This window comes from Drosophila biarmipes, unplaced genomic scaffold (genome assembly GCF_025231255.1).
Source record: "Drosophila biarmipes strain raj3 unplaced genomic scaffold, RU_DBia_V1.1 ptg000009l, whole genome shotgun sequence".
In the NCBI taxonomy this organism is placed as follows: Eukaryota; Metazoa; Arthropoda; class Insecta; order Diptera; family Drosophilidae; genus Drosophila; species Drosophila biarmipes.
Window position 1 is genome coordinate 4,774,360 of NW_026114530.1, and position 20,096 is coordinate 4,794,455.

The following is a 20,096-nucleotide window of genomic DNA, read 5'->3' on the forward strand; positions in this document are numbered from 1 at the left end:
GTCCAAGTGGTATAAGTTTGTAGTTCAAGATCCAGGAGCTTTCAACTCTCATGTCCACTGCTCCACCAAGAAGACGCAGTTGCAGTTATTGCTTGGAGTATAAATGTTCAAAAAAGTTAGCGACAATGTGCTATCGTTACTGGAGGAAGAAATGGTTAATGATTTTGATCAGGAAAGAAACCAGATGCGTATGGAGGCAAGGAGACAAATTCAGGGAGCACAGAAAGCTTATAAGACAAACTACGACAAGAACCGAGTCATGAAAAAGCTCTACAATGAAGGTTACCTGGTTGCTATAAAGCGGACACAATTTGTGGCTGGGAAAAAATTAGCCAGTTCGTAAATCGGTCCATAAACAGTAACCAAGGTGAAGCGAAATGGGCGTTATGATGTGAAGAAAGCAGCATCTGGGCAAGGACCAGCTCTCACTTTTACTACCGTGGATAACATGAAGCTCTGGAAATATATAGTGGAAAACGAAGATAAAGCATCGTCGGGGTCAGACTCAGAGTATCAGGATGGCCTAATGAAAAGAAGTGTTGGGGTTATCGATGGTGGTGAACGTGCCTGGCAGGCGATAGTTATACGATATTCGGAGAATAGGAGAGAAAGGAAGCTACGGTCACTTGCGACAAAAAAGAGATTGAGTGGAAAGCGTTAAGAAAAGCAGAAACTAAAATTGTCAACTAAAAAGTCCAGTCGTCAAGTTATCAAAGAAGTCTTCGAGGGATTAAGTCCGAGCATAACAGTCGGTGCGTCGGAGGGTTAATCGTCGGTCAAGTCGTCTAAAAGCAGCCGGAGTAAGCAGAAGCCGTGAAGTCGCCAGTGCCGTTGACTTCATCGTCCTACCAGATTCTAATCATCTTTTGGTAAATCTATCTAAATTTAATAATGAATAGGCTACAAATTAAAAAGAACTCTTTTAATTTAATTAAATTAAAGGTAATTCGATATCTAAATACAGTATGGAAAAAACTCCCAAAATGGGTTTAATTGACTGGTTTAATCCACTGCTTATGGCATTAATAAAATCAAATCAATAAATATTAATGCCGATTAACAGATAAAGTATAATCAATAATTGCTTTTATTATGAGTATATACATTTTGTATAAAGCCTATGTGTACCACAATAAGTATGTATCAAAGATAAAAAGAAGCCAGGCTAATGTTCTGGATAAAATTTTAATTATCAAATGTTAATTATTAAAACAATTATTATAAAAAAAATAATTAAAATTTTGGAAAAAAAGAAAGAAAAATTATTTTAAAAAAAATTTAATGAATACCACAGATTGCATTAGAATTACAATAGTCAATCAACCAAATTTTGAGAATAGGGTACTAGCCATACTTAGAAACAGAGCAGAGCCTCTACCAATTTCAGATTTTGAAAACGAGTACATAAACCGGTATGACCTAGCTTTTTTCCCGCGGCACGCAAAAATCAATAGTACTGTCTACCGTACTGTACCGTAATGTGCTAAAAACTATGCACAATTGATACAAAAAAAAATTAATAAAATTCTATAATGGAATGGGAGCAGTTAACTCTCCATGTCCGTGAAATAGAAGACATTTTTGATAAGTCTTACAAATGTATAAGCTAAAATGGGCCAATACATAAAGACAGTATTCATAAACATGCAAAGATTATTGTTGATTTCAATAAGGCAAGAACTTTAGTTCATGAAAATAGAACAGCAATAGAGCAAATTGGTCAAAATTATCTAAATTTTTGATCACGTTACGAACAAATTTATTAACTGTAAGAATGGATACCGACAATTTTAAATACCCCTTTGATAATAGATCAAGAAATAGGCCTAACGGAAAATGAAGATTTCAATTCGAGCAAAGGAATTAAAATTTAAGAAAAAAATGTACATGATCTAACAATTTCTGCATTTATAACAGTAACGGAAGCGGAAGAAAAAGATCATATAGACTCAGATATAAGTGCGCCAGACATAAAAGAAAACATAATGGCAGATCCAGCAGCCCAAAAGGCATGTGAAAGATATCTCGAACGCCATTCCGGAATTTAAAGGACAAATGACACACCTTAAAAGATTTGTAACAGCTTTGAAGTTGGTTTACTTGACTAATGGCACATTCGAAGACTTGGCTGTAAAAGTCATTAAATTAAAAATTATAGGATCTACATTATACAAGGTGCAGAATGAGCTCTCTCCATCATAGAAAAGTTGCAAGACACTATAGTCGGTGGAACATCCTAAGCAGTCAAAGCTAAAATGGCGAAAACAAGCCAGAAAGGTAATACAGCCGAGAAATGTACAACAGATAATTTAGATAATTTACGAAAGCTTCTTGAAGCTCCGTACATTGACGAAGTCTTACCAGTCGAACATGCTGATAAACCCAACATCAAAGAAGCCATTAGCACATTGATTAAAAATTGTGAGCATGGAAAACTTAAAACAATTCTTGAGGCAGGAAACTTCGCAACGATGAACGAAGCCATCACTAAGTACTAACAATGTAGTACTGAAATGATAGGCAACGCAAATTCAGTTTTCTACGCCCAAAGAGGACATGGCCATCGCGGTAATTACAATAGCAGATGTAATCAAAAAGAGGCAATGACCGTGGATATTATAATAATACATTTTATAATATTTATTATTCAAACAATGCCCAAAATTATAACAATAACAACAACTAGAGAGGAAATAAAAGATGAAATTATAGAAGAAATAACCAACAATATAGAGGTTATAGCTCTACAATTAAAAATAATAATAACAGTGCAGGGTAACACCCAACACTTCGGGAAACTCCCACCAACCTTTAGATACCCAGCAATAGGAACCACAAAAATTAACACAATCAATCTCAGCCAAAATATATTTTCAACTTTTAAAATAATCGCAACCGAAAAGGAACTTATATTTTTAATAGACACTGGTGCAGACATATCGATACTCAAAGAAAATACAGATGTTTTTCCTGACATTCAGTCCGATTATGTAATAAACACACAGGGAATCATTCAAGAAATTACAAAATCCATAGGACAAATATCCATTGAGATACAGACTACTAAATATATAATTTTCATATTGTAAATTTACAATTTGCTATTCCCTTTGATGGAATATTAGGAATCGACTTTTTTAAAAATACAACCGTCAGCTAGACTTCAATCCCTCAAAAGATTAGCTTATAATTAGACCAATTAACTTTAAATTTCCAATTTATGTTCCAATAAGATAAAGTTCTGTCAACAACTCCATAATTCTGCCAGCAAGATCCCAAGTCGATCCCAAATATATTCAATAAAAGACAGCGTATTGATTCCAAACCAAGAAATTGACCATGCTATGTACATAGCAAATACCATAGCATCCTCTGAAAATGCTTTCATTAGACTATTTAGCACAACAAATACAGATAAGGTTGTCAATATTAATAAATTAAATTATGCATCACTTTTATACTACCTAGTTCAATTAAATAAAGAAAACAGAAGAAAGTCTGTATTATCTCAAATTGCCAAACATTTTCGTCCACAATTCCGAACACAACTGTCAACCCTATGCACACAATATAGCAATGTATTCGGATTGGAAACCGAATCGTTGAGTACGGTCTATATAAAGAACTACAGAAGTCATCATAGCTAAAAAGACGAAATTCAAGCCCAGGTACAAAAATAAATAAAAGATACAATTGTGGAACCATCTGTATCTGCATAAACAAGCCCACTCTTTATAGTTCCGAAAAAGTCCATACCGGGCTCAGAAAAAAATAAATGGCGATTTTATTTTATTTTTGACTATCGTCAGATAAATAAAAAACTATTATCTGATAAGTTCCCACTAACTAGAATTGATGCCATTTTAGACAAACTAGGTAGGGCAAAATATTTTTCATGTCTCGACTTAATGTCAGGGTTTCACCTAATCGAGCTTAATAATAGCTCTAGAGATATAACGACCTTCTTAATAAGCAATGGTTCATATCGCTTCATGCGATTAATATTCGGCTTAAAAATAACACCAAACTCTTTTTAGAGAACGATGACTATAGCATTCTCTGGACTAGATCATTCTCAAGCATTCCTTGACATGATCTTATAGTCATTTGTTGTTCCGAAAAACATATATTTAATAATTTTTGAGAAATGTAGGAAATAAACTTCAAGTTACATCCTGAAAAATGCTAATTTTTCATGCATGAAGTCACTTTTCTAGGACATAAATTAACTGATAAAGGAATCTTGCCCGACGACAGAAAATACATCATAAAAAATTTTTCAGTTCCAAACGATGCGGGCGGCGCTAAAAGATTTATTGCATTTTGCACTTACGTTTTATTAAAAACTTTGCCGACTATTCTCGTCACAAACCTAAGTTATGCAAGAAAAATGTATAATTTGAATGGACAACTGACTGCCAGCATGCGTTTGAACATCTTAAATCAGCTTTTATAGAAACAACATTTTTACAATACCTAAATTTCAGCAAAGAATTTTGCGTAATAACAGATGCTAGTAAGCAAGTTTGTTGAGCAGCTATAACTCAAAACAAAAATGGTCAGCAACTCCCAGTTGCATACGCATAAAGATCGTTTACAAAGGGTGAAAGAAACAAAAGTATAACGAACAAGAACTTACAGCAATTCATTGGGCATTAAGACAATCCAATTGGAAGTGGACAATTCAATCAATATGTTTTTTTTGGAAAACTTTGGAAATGAACAAAGGTACATTGAAAACTTTTTAAGGTAAATTCCTTAGTTCAATCTTTAAACAATTAAATAATTTATTCTTATTTTGTTTCAAAGTCTAACGACTGCACGAAGAGAATGTCGAAAAAGAGGAAGCTGTATTGAGTGTATACTTACATAAAATAGTTCCTATTAGAATGTCTTTAAATGCCCAAAAGATATTTGATAAATTGTTGCATTTTTCTATTTGTCAGAAAGTTTAAGCTTTAGGGGTGCAACTTACTTTATATATAACTTGAATTATTAAAAAAAAACAACTTCATAAAAGTATGTTTTCATAATTTTTCGAAATAGGACTGTTATTTATTTATTCAAGAATTAGGAAAGATTCCCGGTGAAATTTTCGTAATTAAAAAGGAAAACTATATCTCTGTTTCGAAAACATAAAGAATTTTAATTGAACAAGTTTTAAAATTAATTTACATACATTTTCATGCCCTAAAGCTTGGATACACTAGCGTCTAATTTAATTGACGATCAAATGAATAATGTGAAGTCATTTTTCAGTAATGATAAAGAATTTCCACTAATGCGTAAGAAGGGTATATTTCCATACTTATATTTAGATTCCGCTAATAGACTCAAAGAAACATCCCTTCCACCAAGGGAAACATTCTATAGTAATTTAACGAAAAAGGAATTTTCTCAGGAAGATTACGATCACGATCTTAAAGTTTGGTATCATTTTTCATGTTAAAATCTAATTGACTACTAAGAATTATATTAGAAAACTGATGTATTCCTTTTAACAGACACTTTTGAAAATTTCCGAAACATTTGTATGCAAATTTATTTACTTGTCTAGCTCAGTATTTTACGACACCAGGTCATTTTTGGGAGTCCATTTTGAAAACCTCCAATACTCAACTTGAACTGCTGGCAGAGCTATAGCTATGTATAGATTTATTCAAAGAAGCATTCGAGGTGGTTTAGTCCAATGCTATCATAGATTATGATTCCTCGAAGGAGGAGCAATGTCACAACCTTTATCACATAACGATTTTAGGTTAAATTTTGATTATTTTTTGGAAGCGGACTTAATATATCCGTGCCGTTTACATGATCTTTATAATGATCTTCCACTTTGTCCGTCAAATTATCTGGCCTCAAAAGAGGATAAGGTGTAAAAATGAATTGCTGACCTGGGAAATAAGAAAAATGGCGTGGTACATAATCGGGATTTGCAAAAATGAATACAGAATGGGTTAGTAATAAAAAAAAAAAATACAGAGTAGTTCAGCTCTTACAAAACCCTTGGCTATAAATAATATTGATCTAAATACTTTACATTGGCTAAATGCAAAAAATAAATATGAAAAAGATTTTTTTAAGTTGATGAATTATTCTGTTTATGGAACAATGGAGGACTCCAAGCGCAGAGCTTATTAGTGCATGGGAATGTCCGGATAGCAAAAAAAACTGGACGAAAAGCATATTGTGCAAAATCTTTAATTTCAAAATCCAATTTTCCCAGAGCAACTAAAATTAATGATAGTTTTAATGCAATTCAAATGGGCCTATTAAATATTTTAGGTAGTATAAATGTCGGAACCAGCCGGAACGGCCAACTATATCTTATAGCTCCCATAAGAACTATCGGGGAAACAATTTTAAAACAAGAAAGGAAGTTTACTTCGGCAACCCGAAGTTTGTATACCCTTGCAGTTATAAAAAATAATCAATAATTTTGGTTGGTTCCGACTTATATACTACCTGCAATAGAAAAAAGACTTTTGGGAAAATTTCAGCCCGATAGCTTTAAAACTAAGAGACTAGTTTGCGTAAGAACGGACGGGCAGACGGACGGACAGACGGACATGGCTAGATCGACTCGTGTTGTGACGCTGATCAAGAATATATATACTTTATGGGGTCGGAAACGTCTCCTTCAGTGCGTTGCAAACTTCTGACTGAAATCGTCATACCCTCTGCAAGGGTGTAAAAATTGTATCTTCGGTGTTTTTTAACATATTACTTTCTAAGCTTGGAAATAACATTGATTAATTAAATCTGAATTTCGTATTAAATTTTATCAAAATCGGACGACTATATCATATAGCTGCCATAGAAACGATCGGAAAATTTGTTGGAAAAGATGTAAAAATTATATCCTTGGTGTTTCTTAGCATATAACTTCCAACACTTGGAAATAACATTTTTTAATTTTTTTGAATTTCGAATTAAATTGTATCTAAGTAGAACGACTATATCATATAGCTACTATAGAAACGATCGTATAATTTGTTGGAAAAGATAACAAAATGATATCTTTTGCTTTTTTTTTAGCATATAACTTCCTTCACGTGGAGATAACATTTTTATACCCTTGCAGAGGGTATAATGATTTCAGTCAGAAGTATATATATTCTTGATCAGCGTCACTAGATGAGTGGATCTAGCCATGTCCGCCCGTCCGTCTGTCCGTCCATTTGTACGCAAACTAGTCTCTTAGTTTTAAAGCTATCGGGCTAAAACTTTTTCAAAAGTCTTCTTTCTTTTGCAAGTAGTACAGAACCAACATTTTTTAATTGGTTTTGAATTTCGAAATACATTTTATCAAAATCGGATGACTATATCATATAGGTTCCATAGAAACGTTCAGAAAATTAGTTGGAAAATATGAAAAAATTATATCTTTGGTGTATTTTATCATGTAACCTTCTAAGCTTGAAAATATCCTTTTTCTAATTTTTAAAAATTTCGAATTTAATTTAATAAAAATCGGACTACTCTAATATATTCATTAGGTGGCTTTACAACCCGATTCTGGATTTGGCCGACCTCAGCGTCTCCCTCCACGCTCCTCTGCCCTTCGCGCGCCTTCTCCAATCGGAAATACCCAGTGCAGTCAGGTTCTCCTCCACTTCGTCCTTCCATCGGAGCTTTGGTCGTCCCCATCGTCGTCACCCGTAGTCGACCCTCGCTTCAAACACCTTCTGAGCTGGAGATTCTTCATCCATACGCACAACGTGGCCGAGCCAGCGCAGACGTTGTATCGTGATGCGACGGACCACGTCCACGTCGTCGTACAACTCGTACAGCTCGTGGTTCATCCGAATACGAAAGTCGTCCCCAATCCGAACGGGACCAAAGATTTTGCGAAGAATTTTTCTCTCGAACATTCCATTTTCCATTTTCATCCCGACAGTTAGATGCTCCGGTCTTGAAACCTTGTGTCAGACGGTTGACTTGTTGGTAGAATTTTTGAACATCATTCCTGTCTTGTAACACCTCAAGTTCCTCGCACGCTTGCTTTTCTTGCTCCCGTTTTCTCCGTCTGAAAAGTCGCCTCTCTTCCTTCCTTTTCTCCCTGTAACTTCACACGTAGCTCGCGTTGCGCCAGACTGCAGCGTTTTTCTGTGGGCGGCGTTTTTTGCTGCGAAGCGACACGTCATACCTTTGGTTCCGTGTGTGTGGGGGCTTGAACCCAATGGTCGCAGACTAGTGACGTCAAGCTTTCGTTACGTGATGGGGCCTTTGTTCTTCGCTCGGCATAACCGCATGCGTATCTTGGATGCGGCAACATGGCGGTCCGAGTCAATGTTGACTCCACGAAACGTACGCAGGTCCATCACGCTTGAGGCATGCCTTCCGTCTATCACAACGTGGTCAATCTGGTTGCGCGTCTTTTGATCAGGGGACAGCCATGTGGCGTTGTGGCTGTCGATGTGCCGAAATCTGGTGCTACTCACTACCATGTTTCGCGCCGCGGAGAAGTCAATCAGCCTGAGACCGTTGTTCGAGGTGGTCTCATGGAGGCTGAATAGACCGACGGTGGGGTCAAAGATGCGTTCGCGACCGACCTTTGCATTGAAGTCCCCGAGGATAAGCTTCCCGTCGTGGACTGGGCAGCGGTCGTATGTGTCCTCGAGTCTCGCGTAGAATGCATCCTTAACAGCAACGTCCTTCTCCTCCGTCGTTGCGTGCGAGTTATATGACACATTATTTAGGGGCTCTTACCCAATTTATAAACAACTTTGAGCCGAGAGCCAATTTCCAAATAACTCTGACAGACCCGAGATAAACCCGTGGTCAGCTATTTCTCTCAACCAGGCCTCCGAATCACTCCCACCCAGATCAATTTCACGCAGCCCAAGTCAAACGGATGCTATAAACATCCAGTCCGCTAACGTAAACAAAAGATCCCCAAAGCGAGCCCCGAGTCCGTTAACGTAAACAAAAAGATCCCCAAAGCGGTCCCTAAAAGATTGGACTTCAAATTTAATTGTCAAATTACATCATCATATTTTCCGACTCTCTGGAGCCATTCTCTTTATCAATTTTTGGGGATAAATTCTCTTAAGCCGAGGTTTGATTATTGATCATTGAACTAGAGATCAGGGAGTCCGTTTTTGAGATCCTCATCGAGCAGTAGTACAAATCGAGTAAAAGTAAACGAGCAGTGAATTAACTAAGTTCGACCTATTAAAAAATTGTAGTAGTGATTAAGTGATTAATAAATAAAAATAACATTTTTAAATTAAATCACTAGTGAGAAACTTAATTGGCGCCCAACGTGGGGCCGTGCGATTAAAAAATTCTAAAAAAAACAAGCTTTAAAATAAAAACAAAAAAGTTTTAAAGTGAAAAAAGGAATTTAGCGCGGCCAATAAAACCCGATACAACCGACGAATAAATAAAAAGTTTGTGTTGATAAAAAAAACTAAGGTGGAAATTAATTAATGAAATAATCCCCTTAAAATCTCAAACTACAAAATAGTGATCGTAATATAAATCCACTGCTCGGACAATAGAAAAATCAAAAAGCGACAAAAAATATTTCATCAAAAAAATAAACATTGTGAAAATCAATTTTAAAAAAAATCTTCAAAATCAACAAAAAAACATTCTAAGAAAACAGGCTGAATGGCAATCCCTCGTCAAATATTGGAAAAGAAGGAAGACCTAATTAAAGAAGGAAGACCCCGAGACAATTTAAAAACAGAAAAAAAAGAAGGACGACCCCAATCAGGATCATCATTCAGGATAAGGACGACCCCAACAGGAAAAATAACAACGAAAAGAGAAAAAAATACGGGCGATTCGTGAGCGATACTATTTTTATCATACATTTTTTATTATTATTATTTTATACAAATTTGTAAGAAAGGAAACATAAATATACAAAGTGGAAGAGTTAATTTCAATTTTTGAAAGAGTTCTCAAAATGCCAAAACCTTTAACAAGCCAGACTGGAGCAAAAAAAAAGACTCCACATGAATCCGCCCCAAGAAAATACAAGCCATCAGGCATTAACAAACATCAACATGTTAAATGTAGGAGATTTAATTAAGCAAATTGTAAATCTTGAATTAAATCCATTAAAGGAGAAGATCGTTAACTTAAGATCGCAGCTTTCTCACAAAATAAAAACGGTTGAGGATTATCAGACAGAGATTGTAGATCCGAATATAAAATGCGACACATCTTATGAGATCATCAAATCTGTTAGGGAATATAAAGGTGAAGAGGATAAATATGTAAGCTGGAGAGAATCGGCAGAAGTAGCCATGGGGCAATATGCCAGAGGGAGTGAAAGATATTATTCTGCCTTATCTATATTACGAAACAAAATAACAGGAATGGTAAACGACGCCTTAACCCATAACGGTACTGTATTAAATTTCGATGCCATAGTGGCCAGACTTGACTTCGTCTTTAGCGACAAACGACCAATTCACATTATTGAACAGGAATTAAGTGTATTGAGTCAGGGAAAATTATCCATAATGGATTATTATGGTACAGTTAATAGAAAATTAACTCTGCTAATTAATAAAACTATTATGACCTACAGTAGAAACAAACCTATAACAGCGGAAATGAATGAGAAACATAGGAAGACAGCGTGAATCCACCTGACCTACCAAATGCAATGGTCATAGTTCAGGAACTGGAAAGCAACAACATGAGGGCTCATTTCGCAAATAGTTTCTCTACTACTCAGAGAAAACATAGCGAGCCAAACTCTAGTGGAAATGGACAAACACATTTCAACCACAAGACAAGACAGCAAAACAATAGTTATAGTAACCAGCGAAACAATAATAATTTAAGGTTTAATCATGACAACTACCAGAACAAAAATACTTAAGGTTATTATAATCAGAATAAAAATAATTCTTGGAACCGGGGTAGATTTAATAATAACCAACAAAAACAGTGGAACACCTATAGGCAGCCACAAAATAATCCTGAACCAATGGAGGTAGACGAGTCTATCCAGGTTCAGAGTAAGGCTAACAACGGCTTTAATCAAGGCTATACAAAATATCAAAATAATAATTATAGTCAGAACAAGTGGGATCAAATAAAAAAATTTGAGACCCAGAACACTCAGCAAGGCCAAGCCCAAAATAAATGGGTACAAACTGGAACTGTTAACCAACCGGCTAACAAGACGATGAGATTAAATAACATTGAGGAGAACCATTTTTTAGACAAAAGTCAGGAGTAGGCTTACCCTACTTAATTAGAAAAGATCCAAAAATAAATAAAAAATTAAAAATATTAATTGACACTGGGGCAACCTCGTGTTAAATAAGAACAGGAATTTATAAAAATAAGAACGAGCTTCCAATTTACAAAAGAGTATCCACAGTAAATGGATATTCAATAACTAAATATTATCATATGATAACTATTTTTGATACGCGATATACTTTTTATGAAATAGATGGGCTAGACTCAGATTTACTGATCGGCTATAACCTATTAAAAAAAAATAGGAGCTGTAACTGATACAGATAAGGGAGTAATTAAATATAATGGAATAGAAGAAAAATTAAAATATGATAACGGAAACATATTAAGCCAACATTCTTTAACAGAAGAAAATACCATTCTTCCATTAAAAGAATTTATATTAAAAAAATGAAAAAGCTCAAATCAGATCCGAATCTGAAATGGGTAATCAAAACGAATCTAGTTTGGGAATTAAAAATCCTGAACGCGCCGTCGTTGAGAAATCCGACAAAAATAAAAGTTTGGAATATAAAAATTCTGAACACGCCGTCGTTGAACTATCCGACAATCAAAAAATAAACAACATAAAAATATCGTCTGCAGATCAAAGAAAAGATCTGGAGAACGAAATATTAAATATTATCAATGAGGAGCATTCAAAAATAAATATGCAGATTCCATTTAGGACAGACATCCGCGGTGAAATAAACACCGTAAATGATAGGGCCATTTACAGCAAACAATACCCTTATGTTCAATCAGCTTCAGATTTTGTAAATTCTGAAATAAATCGAATGTTAAATGAAGAAGTTATAAGGCCAAGTAGAAGTCCTTATAATTCACCAGTACTAGTAGTACCAAAAAAGGGTTTCAATGAAGACGGAACTCCAAAACTCAGACTCGTAATTGATTATAAAAAACTTAATGAAAATACAATACCAGAAAAATATCCAATGCAGGACCCTTCAGTGATTTTGTCAAATCTTGGGAAAGTTAAATACTTTGGAACAATTGACTTGGAATCTGGATGCTCATGAATGAACCAGACATTCAGAAAACCTCATTTTCAATAAACAACGGGAAATACGAATTACGAATTACGTTGTTTCCCACAATGTGATAAAAACCGATCCCGAAAAAATTTCTACTATCGTAAAATATCCGATACCTAAAAATATTCGAGAGCTTAGATGCTCCCTAGGCCTTACAGGATATTACAGAAAATTTGTGCAAAATTACGCAAAGATAGCTAAACTTTTAACAAAATATTTAGAAGGCCAAAACGGCAAAGTATCAAAAAAGGCACCACGTAAAACTTTAATACAGTTTGATGATTCAGCTGTAAGAGCTTTTAACGAGCTCAAATATAATTTAATTGCACGAGTAGAACAAGTACAACCAGACTATAATAAGAAATTTACTCTAACAACGGACGCATCTGACTTAGCAATTGGTGCTGTTCTTTCTCAGGAAGGAAACCCAATTACATTTATTTCAAAAACTCTGACAAAAACCGAACAATTATACGCAACCAATAAAAAGGAACTTTTAGCCATTGTATGGGCTTTAAAAATCTTCGAAATTAATTATATGGGGTTAACAACATCGAGATCTATACCGATCATAAACCTCTTTCATTTTCCATTTCTCAAAAAAATCCAAATATTGAGATGAAAGCTATTCATCCAAAATTATTTACAAGCCAGGATCAACAAATGTTGTTGCGGACGCTTTGAATCGGTCTCAGATCAAAATACTCAGCATTCTGCAGAGAGTAGTTTTGAGAATGTAATACAAGAAACCCGAAAACCCTTAAGCCAGTTTAAGCAACAATTGCTAATAGCAACGGGGAGGTATACAATACATGAGTCGATTAATGTATTCGGAAATAATAGACATATAATAGAGTATGACACTCCAGAAAATGTAGTATCAATCTTAAGGGAATATATTCCACCCAATATAACAATAGGAGTTCACTGTACTCTAGAAGATTTTTACAGAATTCAAAAACCACTTAAGGACAATTTTATAAATAAATTTTATAACAATTTTATAAATAAATTTTTATACACAAGAACATTTGTCCAGGATGTCGAGAACGCTGAAGACAGATCTCTTATTATCACAGAAACTCATACAGAGCTCATAGAGGGCTTGATGAAAAGTATAAACAAATAACTAGACTCTATTATTGGCCAAATTTATACAAAAAGCTTAAGGAGTTTATAAAGAATTGCACTATCTGCAATCAAAACAAATACAACAGGCTCCCAGTACAGATTCCTATCGGTCAAGCACCAATTCCAGAAAGAGAAGGTGAGATATTGCACCTTGACATATTTTACGCCCAAAATCTTATATTCATTACTTGTATAGATTCGTATTCGAAATACTTAGTGGTAAAAGAAATCCCTAATAAACTGAATATAGAAAATAAAGTTTCAGAAATTTTACAACAATTTCCATTAGCCAAATCTTTGATAGATAACGAACCAAGTTTATCTTCATCCCAATTTAAATCATTTGCACAAAGAAATGGGATATCTTTATTCTTTACAGATCCTCGACATAGTACGTCTAACGGACAAATAGAAAGGGCACACTCTGCCTTAACAGAAATTGCTCGCTGCATTAAAGATGAGCTTAATTTAATTGATTATTCCAAAATTATAATTAGAGCAGCACAAAAATATAATTTAACAATTCATTCAATAACCAATCATCGTCCTTTTGATATGTTATTTAATAAAAACACGATGATATTCCTAAATTATTGCAGCAAGCCCAAGAGAAAATGTTACATTTTCAAAATAAAGATAGACAAAACAAGAATTAGGAGAATTAGGAGAGGTAATTTACGAAAAAAAACATGGGGAAAGGAACAATCTTAATTCTAGATATAAAAAACAAGTAGTTAAGGAAAACCTCCCAAATAAAGTTATTATAAATAACAGAAACCGTACGATTCATAAAGATAATATTAAATAACTTGTTTCAAATTACAGATAATAATTTCAATAATGTACTTATTATTGCTGGTAGCAACAACCAAATCCAAAATTATGGATTACACGAACCATAATTTCCTTCTTTACAAGGATACCAAAGATGTTGTTATTTATGAAACACACGCAGATTTATTTCATATAACTAATATAAGCTTTTATAGAGAAATAATTAATCTTGAAACAGAATTTCTAAAGGGTCACGACAACAAGAATTTTCTTTGGGAAATCTCCCACGATTTAGAAATTATCAAAATACTTCTCTCTCAAGTTATACCCAGTAGATCAAAAAGAGGCATTAATGAAATAGGCACCATTTGGAAATGGATTGCGGGAACACCAGATCATGATGATTTCATAACAGTCCAAAATAAAATCGATGATTTAATACAAAATAATAACGATCAATTCGCCTTTAAAAATCAAGAAATTCCGCTTAGAAAATATCGTCTGCGTTTGCTTACTTACGATCTTATGAATTTAATGGACACAATTACACTTGCCAAAATTGATGTATTTAATACTGAAATTCTAAACAATGATGATATACTAGAAATTTATAAGCACGAAGATAGACCTGTAGTTATAACAGACCTTTTAGATATATCTGAATTTAAAATCGCTTTGCATCAAGATCTTATTATAATTTACATAAAATACCCTATTATTACGGATCGTTGTGACGTTTACAATTCAAGATCCATTTCACATAATGATGGAAAATTATTAATTGATAATCACGTCGCAAAATGTAGAAATAAGTACCATGTAATGTCTAATTTTAAGACAGAAATATTTAATAATTATTGCACACTTAACTTAGAAGGCTCTTGTTTTACTAGATTACTAAATGGAGAAAACTCTACAAAAGGATTTTTTTTTTTAAAAATCCGAGAAAAAAATAAAAATGTAGATGTAATCCAAGATGGAGCCATTTTTGTAAATGGAGAAAATACAGTTAATGACACTCATTTAAATGGGTCATATTTAATAACTTTTAATGGCACCACTAAAATTAATAATATTTCCAATGTAGACAATAAGATATTGGAATACATCACAACTCGAAAATATACAGATTTTTTAGTATCCGAATATATTATATCTAATGATTCGGAACTCACATATTAACATACTAAATCCATTTATTCAAATTAAACAAACTCAAATTCCAGTTACGTTAATATTAATCATATTCACATTTATATATTAAACTATTATGATTATAATCAAATTCAGAAAATTTTTAATATTCAAACCATGGCAAATTCATATAGAAATTGAACCAGAAAATAATATTTCCGATAATGAAATAAATAATATACCCGACAATGAAAATACCGTAAAAGAAAATATCATTGTCGAATTAACCCAACAATTACATTCAATATACCCATCAGTTCCAATGAATCGGGACGATTCAATTTAGAATGGGGGGAGTTAAATGACACATTATTTAGGGGCTCTTACCCAATTTATAAACAACTTTGAGCCGAGAGCCAATTTCCAAATAACTCTGACAGACCCGAGATAAACCCGTGTCAGCTATTTCTCTCAACCAGGCCTCCGAATCACTCCCACCCAGATCAATTTCACGCAGCCCAAGTCAAACGGATGCTATAAACATCCAGTCCGCTAACGTAAACAAAAGATCCCCAAAGCGAGCCCCGAGTCCGTTAACGTAAACAAAAAGATCCCCAAAGCGGCCCCTAAAAGATTGGACTTCAAATTTAATTGTCAAATTACATCATCCTATTTTCCGACTCTCTTGAGCCATTCTGGTTTGATTATTGATCATTGAACTAGAGATCAGGGAGTCCGTTTTTGAGATCCTCATCGAGCAGTAGTACAAATCGAGTAAAAGTAAACGAGCAGTGAATTAACTAAGTTCGACCCATTAAAAAATTGTAGTAGTGATTAAGTGATTAATAAATAAAAATAACATTTTTAAATTAAATCACTAGTGAGAAACTTAATTGGCGCCCAACGTGGGGCCGTGCGATTAAAAAATTCTAAAAAAAACAAGCTTTAAAATAAAAACAAAAAAGTTTTAAAGTGAAAAAAGGAATTTAGCGCGGCCAATAGAACCCGATACAACTGACGAATAAATAAAAAGTTTGTGTTGATAAAAAAAACTAAGGTGGAAATTAATTAATGAAATAATCCCCTTAAAATCTCAAACTACAAAATAGTGATCGTAACATAAATTCACTGCTCGGACAATAGAAAAATCAAAAAGCGACAAAAAATATTTCATCAAAAAAATAAACATTGTGAAAATCAATTTAAAAAAAAAAATCTTCAAAATCAACAACAAAGACATTCTCAGAAAACAGGCTGAAGGGCAATCCCTCGTCAAATATTGGAAAAGAAGGAAGACCTAATTAAAGAAGGAAGACCCCGAGACAATTTAAAAACAGAAAAAAAAGAAGGACGACCCCAATCAGGATCATCATTCAGGATAAGGACGACCCCAACAGGAAAAATAACAACGAAAAGAGAAAAAAATACGGGCGATTCGTGAGCGGTACTATTTTTATCATACATTTTTTATTATTATCATTTTATAAAAATTTGTAAGAAAGGAAACATAAATATACAAAGTGGAAGAGTTAATTTCAATTTTTGAAAGAGTTCTCAAAATGCCAAAACCTTTAACAAGCCAGACTGGAGCAAAAAAAAAGACTCCACATGAATCCGCCCCAAGAAAATACAAGCCATCAGGCATTAACAAACATCAACATGTTAAATGTAGGAGGTTTAATTAAGCAAATTGTAAATCCTGAATTAAATCCATTAAAGGAGAAGATCGTTAACTTAAGATCGCAGCTTTCTCACAAAATAAAAACGGTTGAGGATTATCAGACAGAGATTGTAGATCCGAATATAAAATGCGACACATCTTATGAGATCATCAAATCTGTTAGGGAATATAAAGGTGAAGAGGATAAATATGTAAGCTGGAGAGAATCGGCAAAAGTAGCCATGGGGCAATATGCCAGAGGGAGTGAAAGATATTATTCTGCCTTATCTACATTACGAAACAAAATAACAGGAATGGTAAACGACGCCTTAACCCATAACGGTACTGTATTAAATTTCGATGCCATAGTGGCCAGACTTGACTTCGTCTTTAGCGACAAACGACCAATTCACATTATTGAACAGGAATTAAGTGTATTGAGTCAGGGAAAATTATCCATAATGGATTATTATGGTACAGTTAATAGAAAATTAACTCTGCTAATTAATAAAACTATTATGACCTACAGTAGAAACAAACCTATAACAGCGGAAATGAATGAGAAACATAGGAAGACAGCGTGAATCCACCTGACCTACCAAATGCAATGGTCATAGTTCAGGAACTGGAAAGCAACAACATGAGGGCTCATTTCGCAAATAGTTTCTCTACTACTCAGAGAAAACATAGCGAGCCAAACTCTAGTGGAAATGGACAAACACATTTCAACCACAAGACAAGACAGCAAAACAATAGTTATAGTAACCAGCGAAACAATAATAATTTAAGGTTTAATCATGACAACTACCAGAACAAAAATACTTAAGGTTATTATAATCAGAATAAAAATAATTCTTGGAACCGGGGTAGATTTAATAATAACCAACAAAAACAGTGGAACACCTATAGGCAGCCACAAAATAATCCTGAACCAATGGAGGTAGACGAGTCTATCCAGGTTCAGAGTAAGGCTAACAACGGCTTTAATCAAGGCTATAATAAATATCAAAATAATAATTATAGTCAGAACAAGTGGGATCAAATAAAAAAATTTGAGACCCAGAACACTCAGCAAGGCCAAGCCCAAAATAAATGGGTACATACTGGAACTGTTAACCAACCGGCTAACAAGACGATGAGATTAAATAACATTGAGGAGAACCATTTTTTAGACAAAAGTCAGGAGTAGGCTTACCCTACTTAATTAGAAAAGATCCAAAAATAAATAAAAAATTAAAAATATTAATTGACACTGGGGCAACCTCGTGTTATATAAGAACAGGAATTTATAAAAATAAGAACGAGCTTCCAATTTACAAAAGAGTATCCACAGTAAATGGATATTCAATAACTAAATATTATCATATGATAACTATTTTTGATACGCGATATACTTTTTATGAAATAGATGAGCTAGACTCAGATTTACTGGTCGGCTATAACCTATTAAAAAAAATAGGAGCTGTAACTGATACAGATAAGGGAGTAATTAAATATAATGGAATAGAAGAAAAATTAAAATATGATAACGGAAACATATTAAACCAACATTCTTTAACAGAAGAAAATACCATTCTTCCATTAAAAGAATTTATATTAAAAAAATGAAAAAGCTCAAATCAGATCCGAATCTGAAATGGGTAATCAAAACGAATCTAGTTTGGGAATTAAAAATCCTGAACGAGCCGTCGTTAAGAAATCCGACAAAAATAAAAGTTTGGAATATAAAAATTCTGAACACGCCGTCGTTGAACTATCCGACAATCAAAAAATAAACAACATAAAAATATCGTCTGCAGATCAAAGAAAAGAAATAAACACCGTAAATGATAGGGCCATTTACAGCAAACAATACCCTTATGTTCAATCAGCTTCAGATTTTGTAAATTCTGAAATAAATCGAATGTTAAATGAAGAAATTATAAGGCCAAGTAGAAGTCCTTATAATTCACCAGTACTAGTAGTACCAAAAAAGGGTTTCAATGAAGACGGAACTCCAAAACTCAGACTCGTAATTGATTATAAAAACTTAATGAAAATACAATACCAGAAAAATATCCAATGCAGGACCCTTCAGTGATTTTGTCAAATCTTGGGAAAGCTAAATACTTTGGAACAATTGACTTGGAATCTGGATTCTCATGAATGAACCAGACATTCAGAAAACCTCATTTTCAATAAACAACGGGAAATACGAATTACGAATTACGTTGTTTCCCACAATGTGATAAAAACCGATCCCGAAAAAATTTCTACTATCGTAAAATATCCGATACCTAAAAATATTCGAGAGCTTAGATGCTCCCTAGGCCTTACAGGATATTACAGAAAATTTGTGCAAAATTACGCAAAGATAGCTAAACTTTTAACAAAATATTTAGAAGGCCAAAACGGCAAAGTATCAAAAAAGGCACCACGTAAAACTTTAATACAGTTTGATGATTCAGCTGTAAGAGCTTTTAACGAGCTCAAATATAATTTAATTGCACGAGTAGAACAAGTACAACCAGACTATAATAAAAAATTTACTCTAACAACGGACGCATCTGACTTAGCAATTGGTGCTGTTCTTTCTCAGGAAGGAAACCCAATTACATTTATTTCAAAAACTCTGACAAAAACCGAACAATTATACGCAATCAATAAAAAGGAACTTTTAGCCATTGTATGGGCTTTAAAAATCTTCGAAATTAATTATATGGGGTTAACAACATCGAGATCTATACCGATCATAAACCTCTTTCATTTTCCATTTCTCAAAAAAATCCAAATATTGAGATGAAAGCTATTCATCCAAAATTATTTACAAGCCAGGATCAACAAATGTTGTTGCGGACGCTTTGAATCGGTCTCAGATCAAAATACTCAGCATTCTGCAGAGAGTAGTTTTGAGAATGTAATACAAGAAACCCGAAAACCCTTAAGCCAGTTTAAGCAACAATTGCTAATAGCAACGGGGAGGTATACAATACATGAGTCGATTAATGTATTCGGAAATAATAGACATATAATAGAGTATGACACTCCAGAAAATGTAGTATCAATCTTAAGGGAATATATTCCACCCAATATAACAATAGGAGTTCACTGTACTCTAGAAGATTTTTACAGAATTCAAAAACCACTTA

The 20,096-nt window shown here is 33.9% G+C and overlaps 1 protein-coding gene across 1 annotated transcript in view; it reads right to left on the reverse strand.

Moving 5' to 3' along the window:
• Positions 1-8,213: 8,213 nt before the first annotated feature.
• Positions 8,214-20,096, reverse strand: part of LOC122818728 (craniofacial development protein 2-like) — a 59,990-nt gene continuing 48,107 nt past the window's right edge. The window contains exon 3 of the mRNA XM_044093789.1: positions 8,214-8,663. Within this exon, the coding sequence (XP_043949724.1) occupies positions 8,214-8,663 (450 nt within the window). The remainder of the gene's footprint in view (positions 8,664-20,096) is intronic.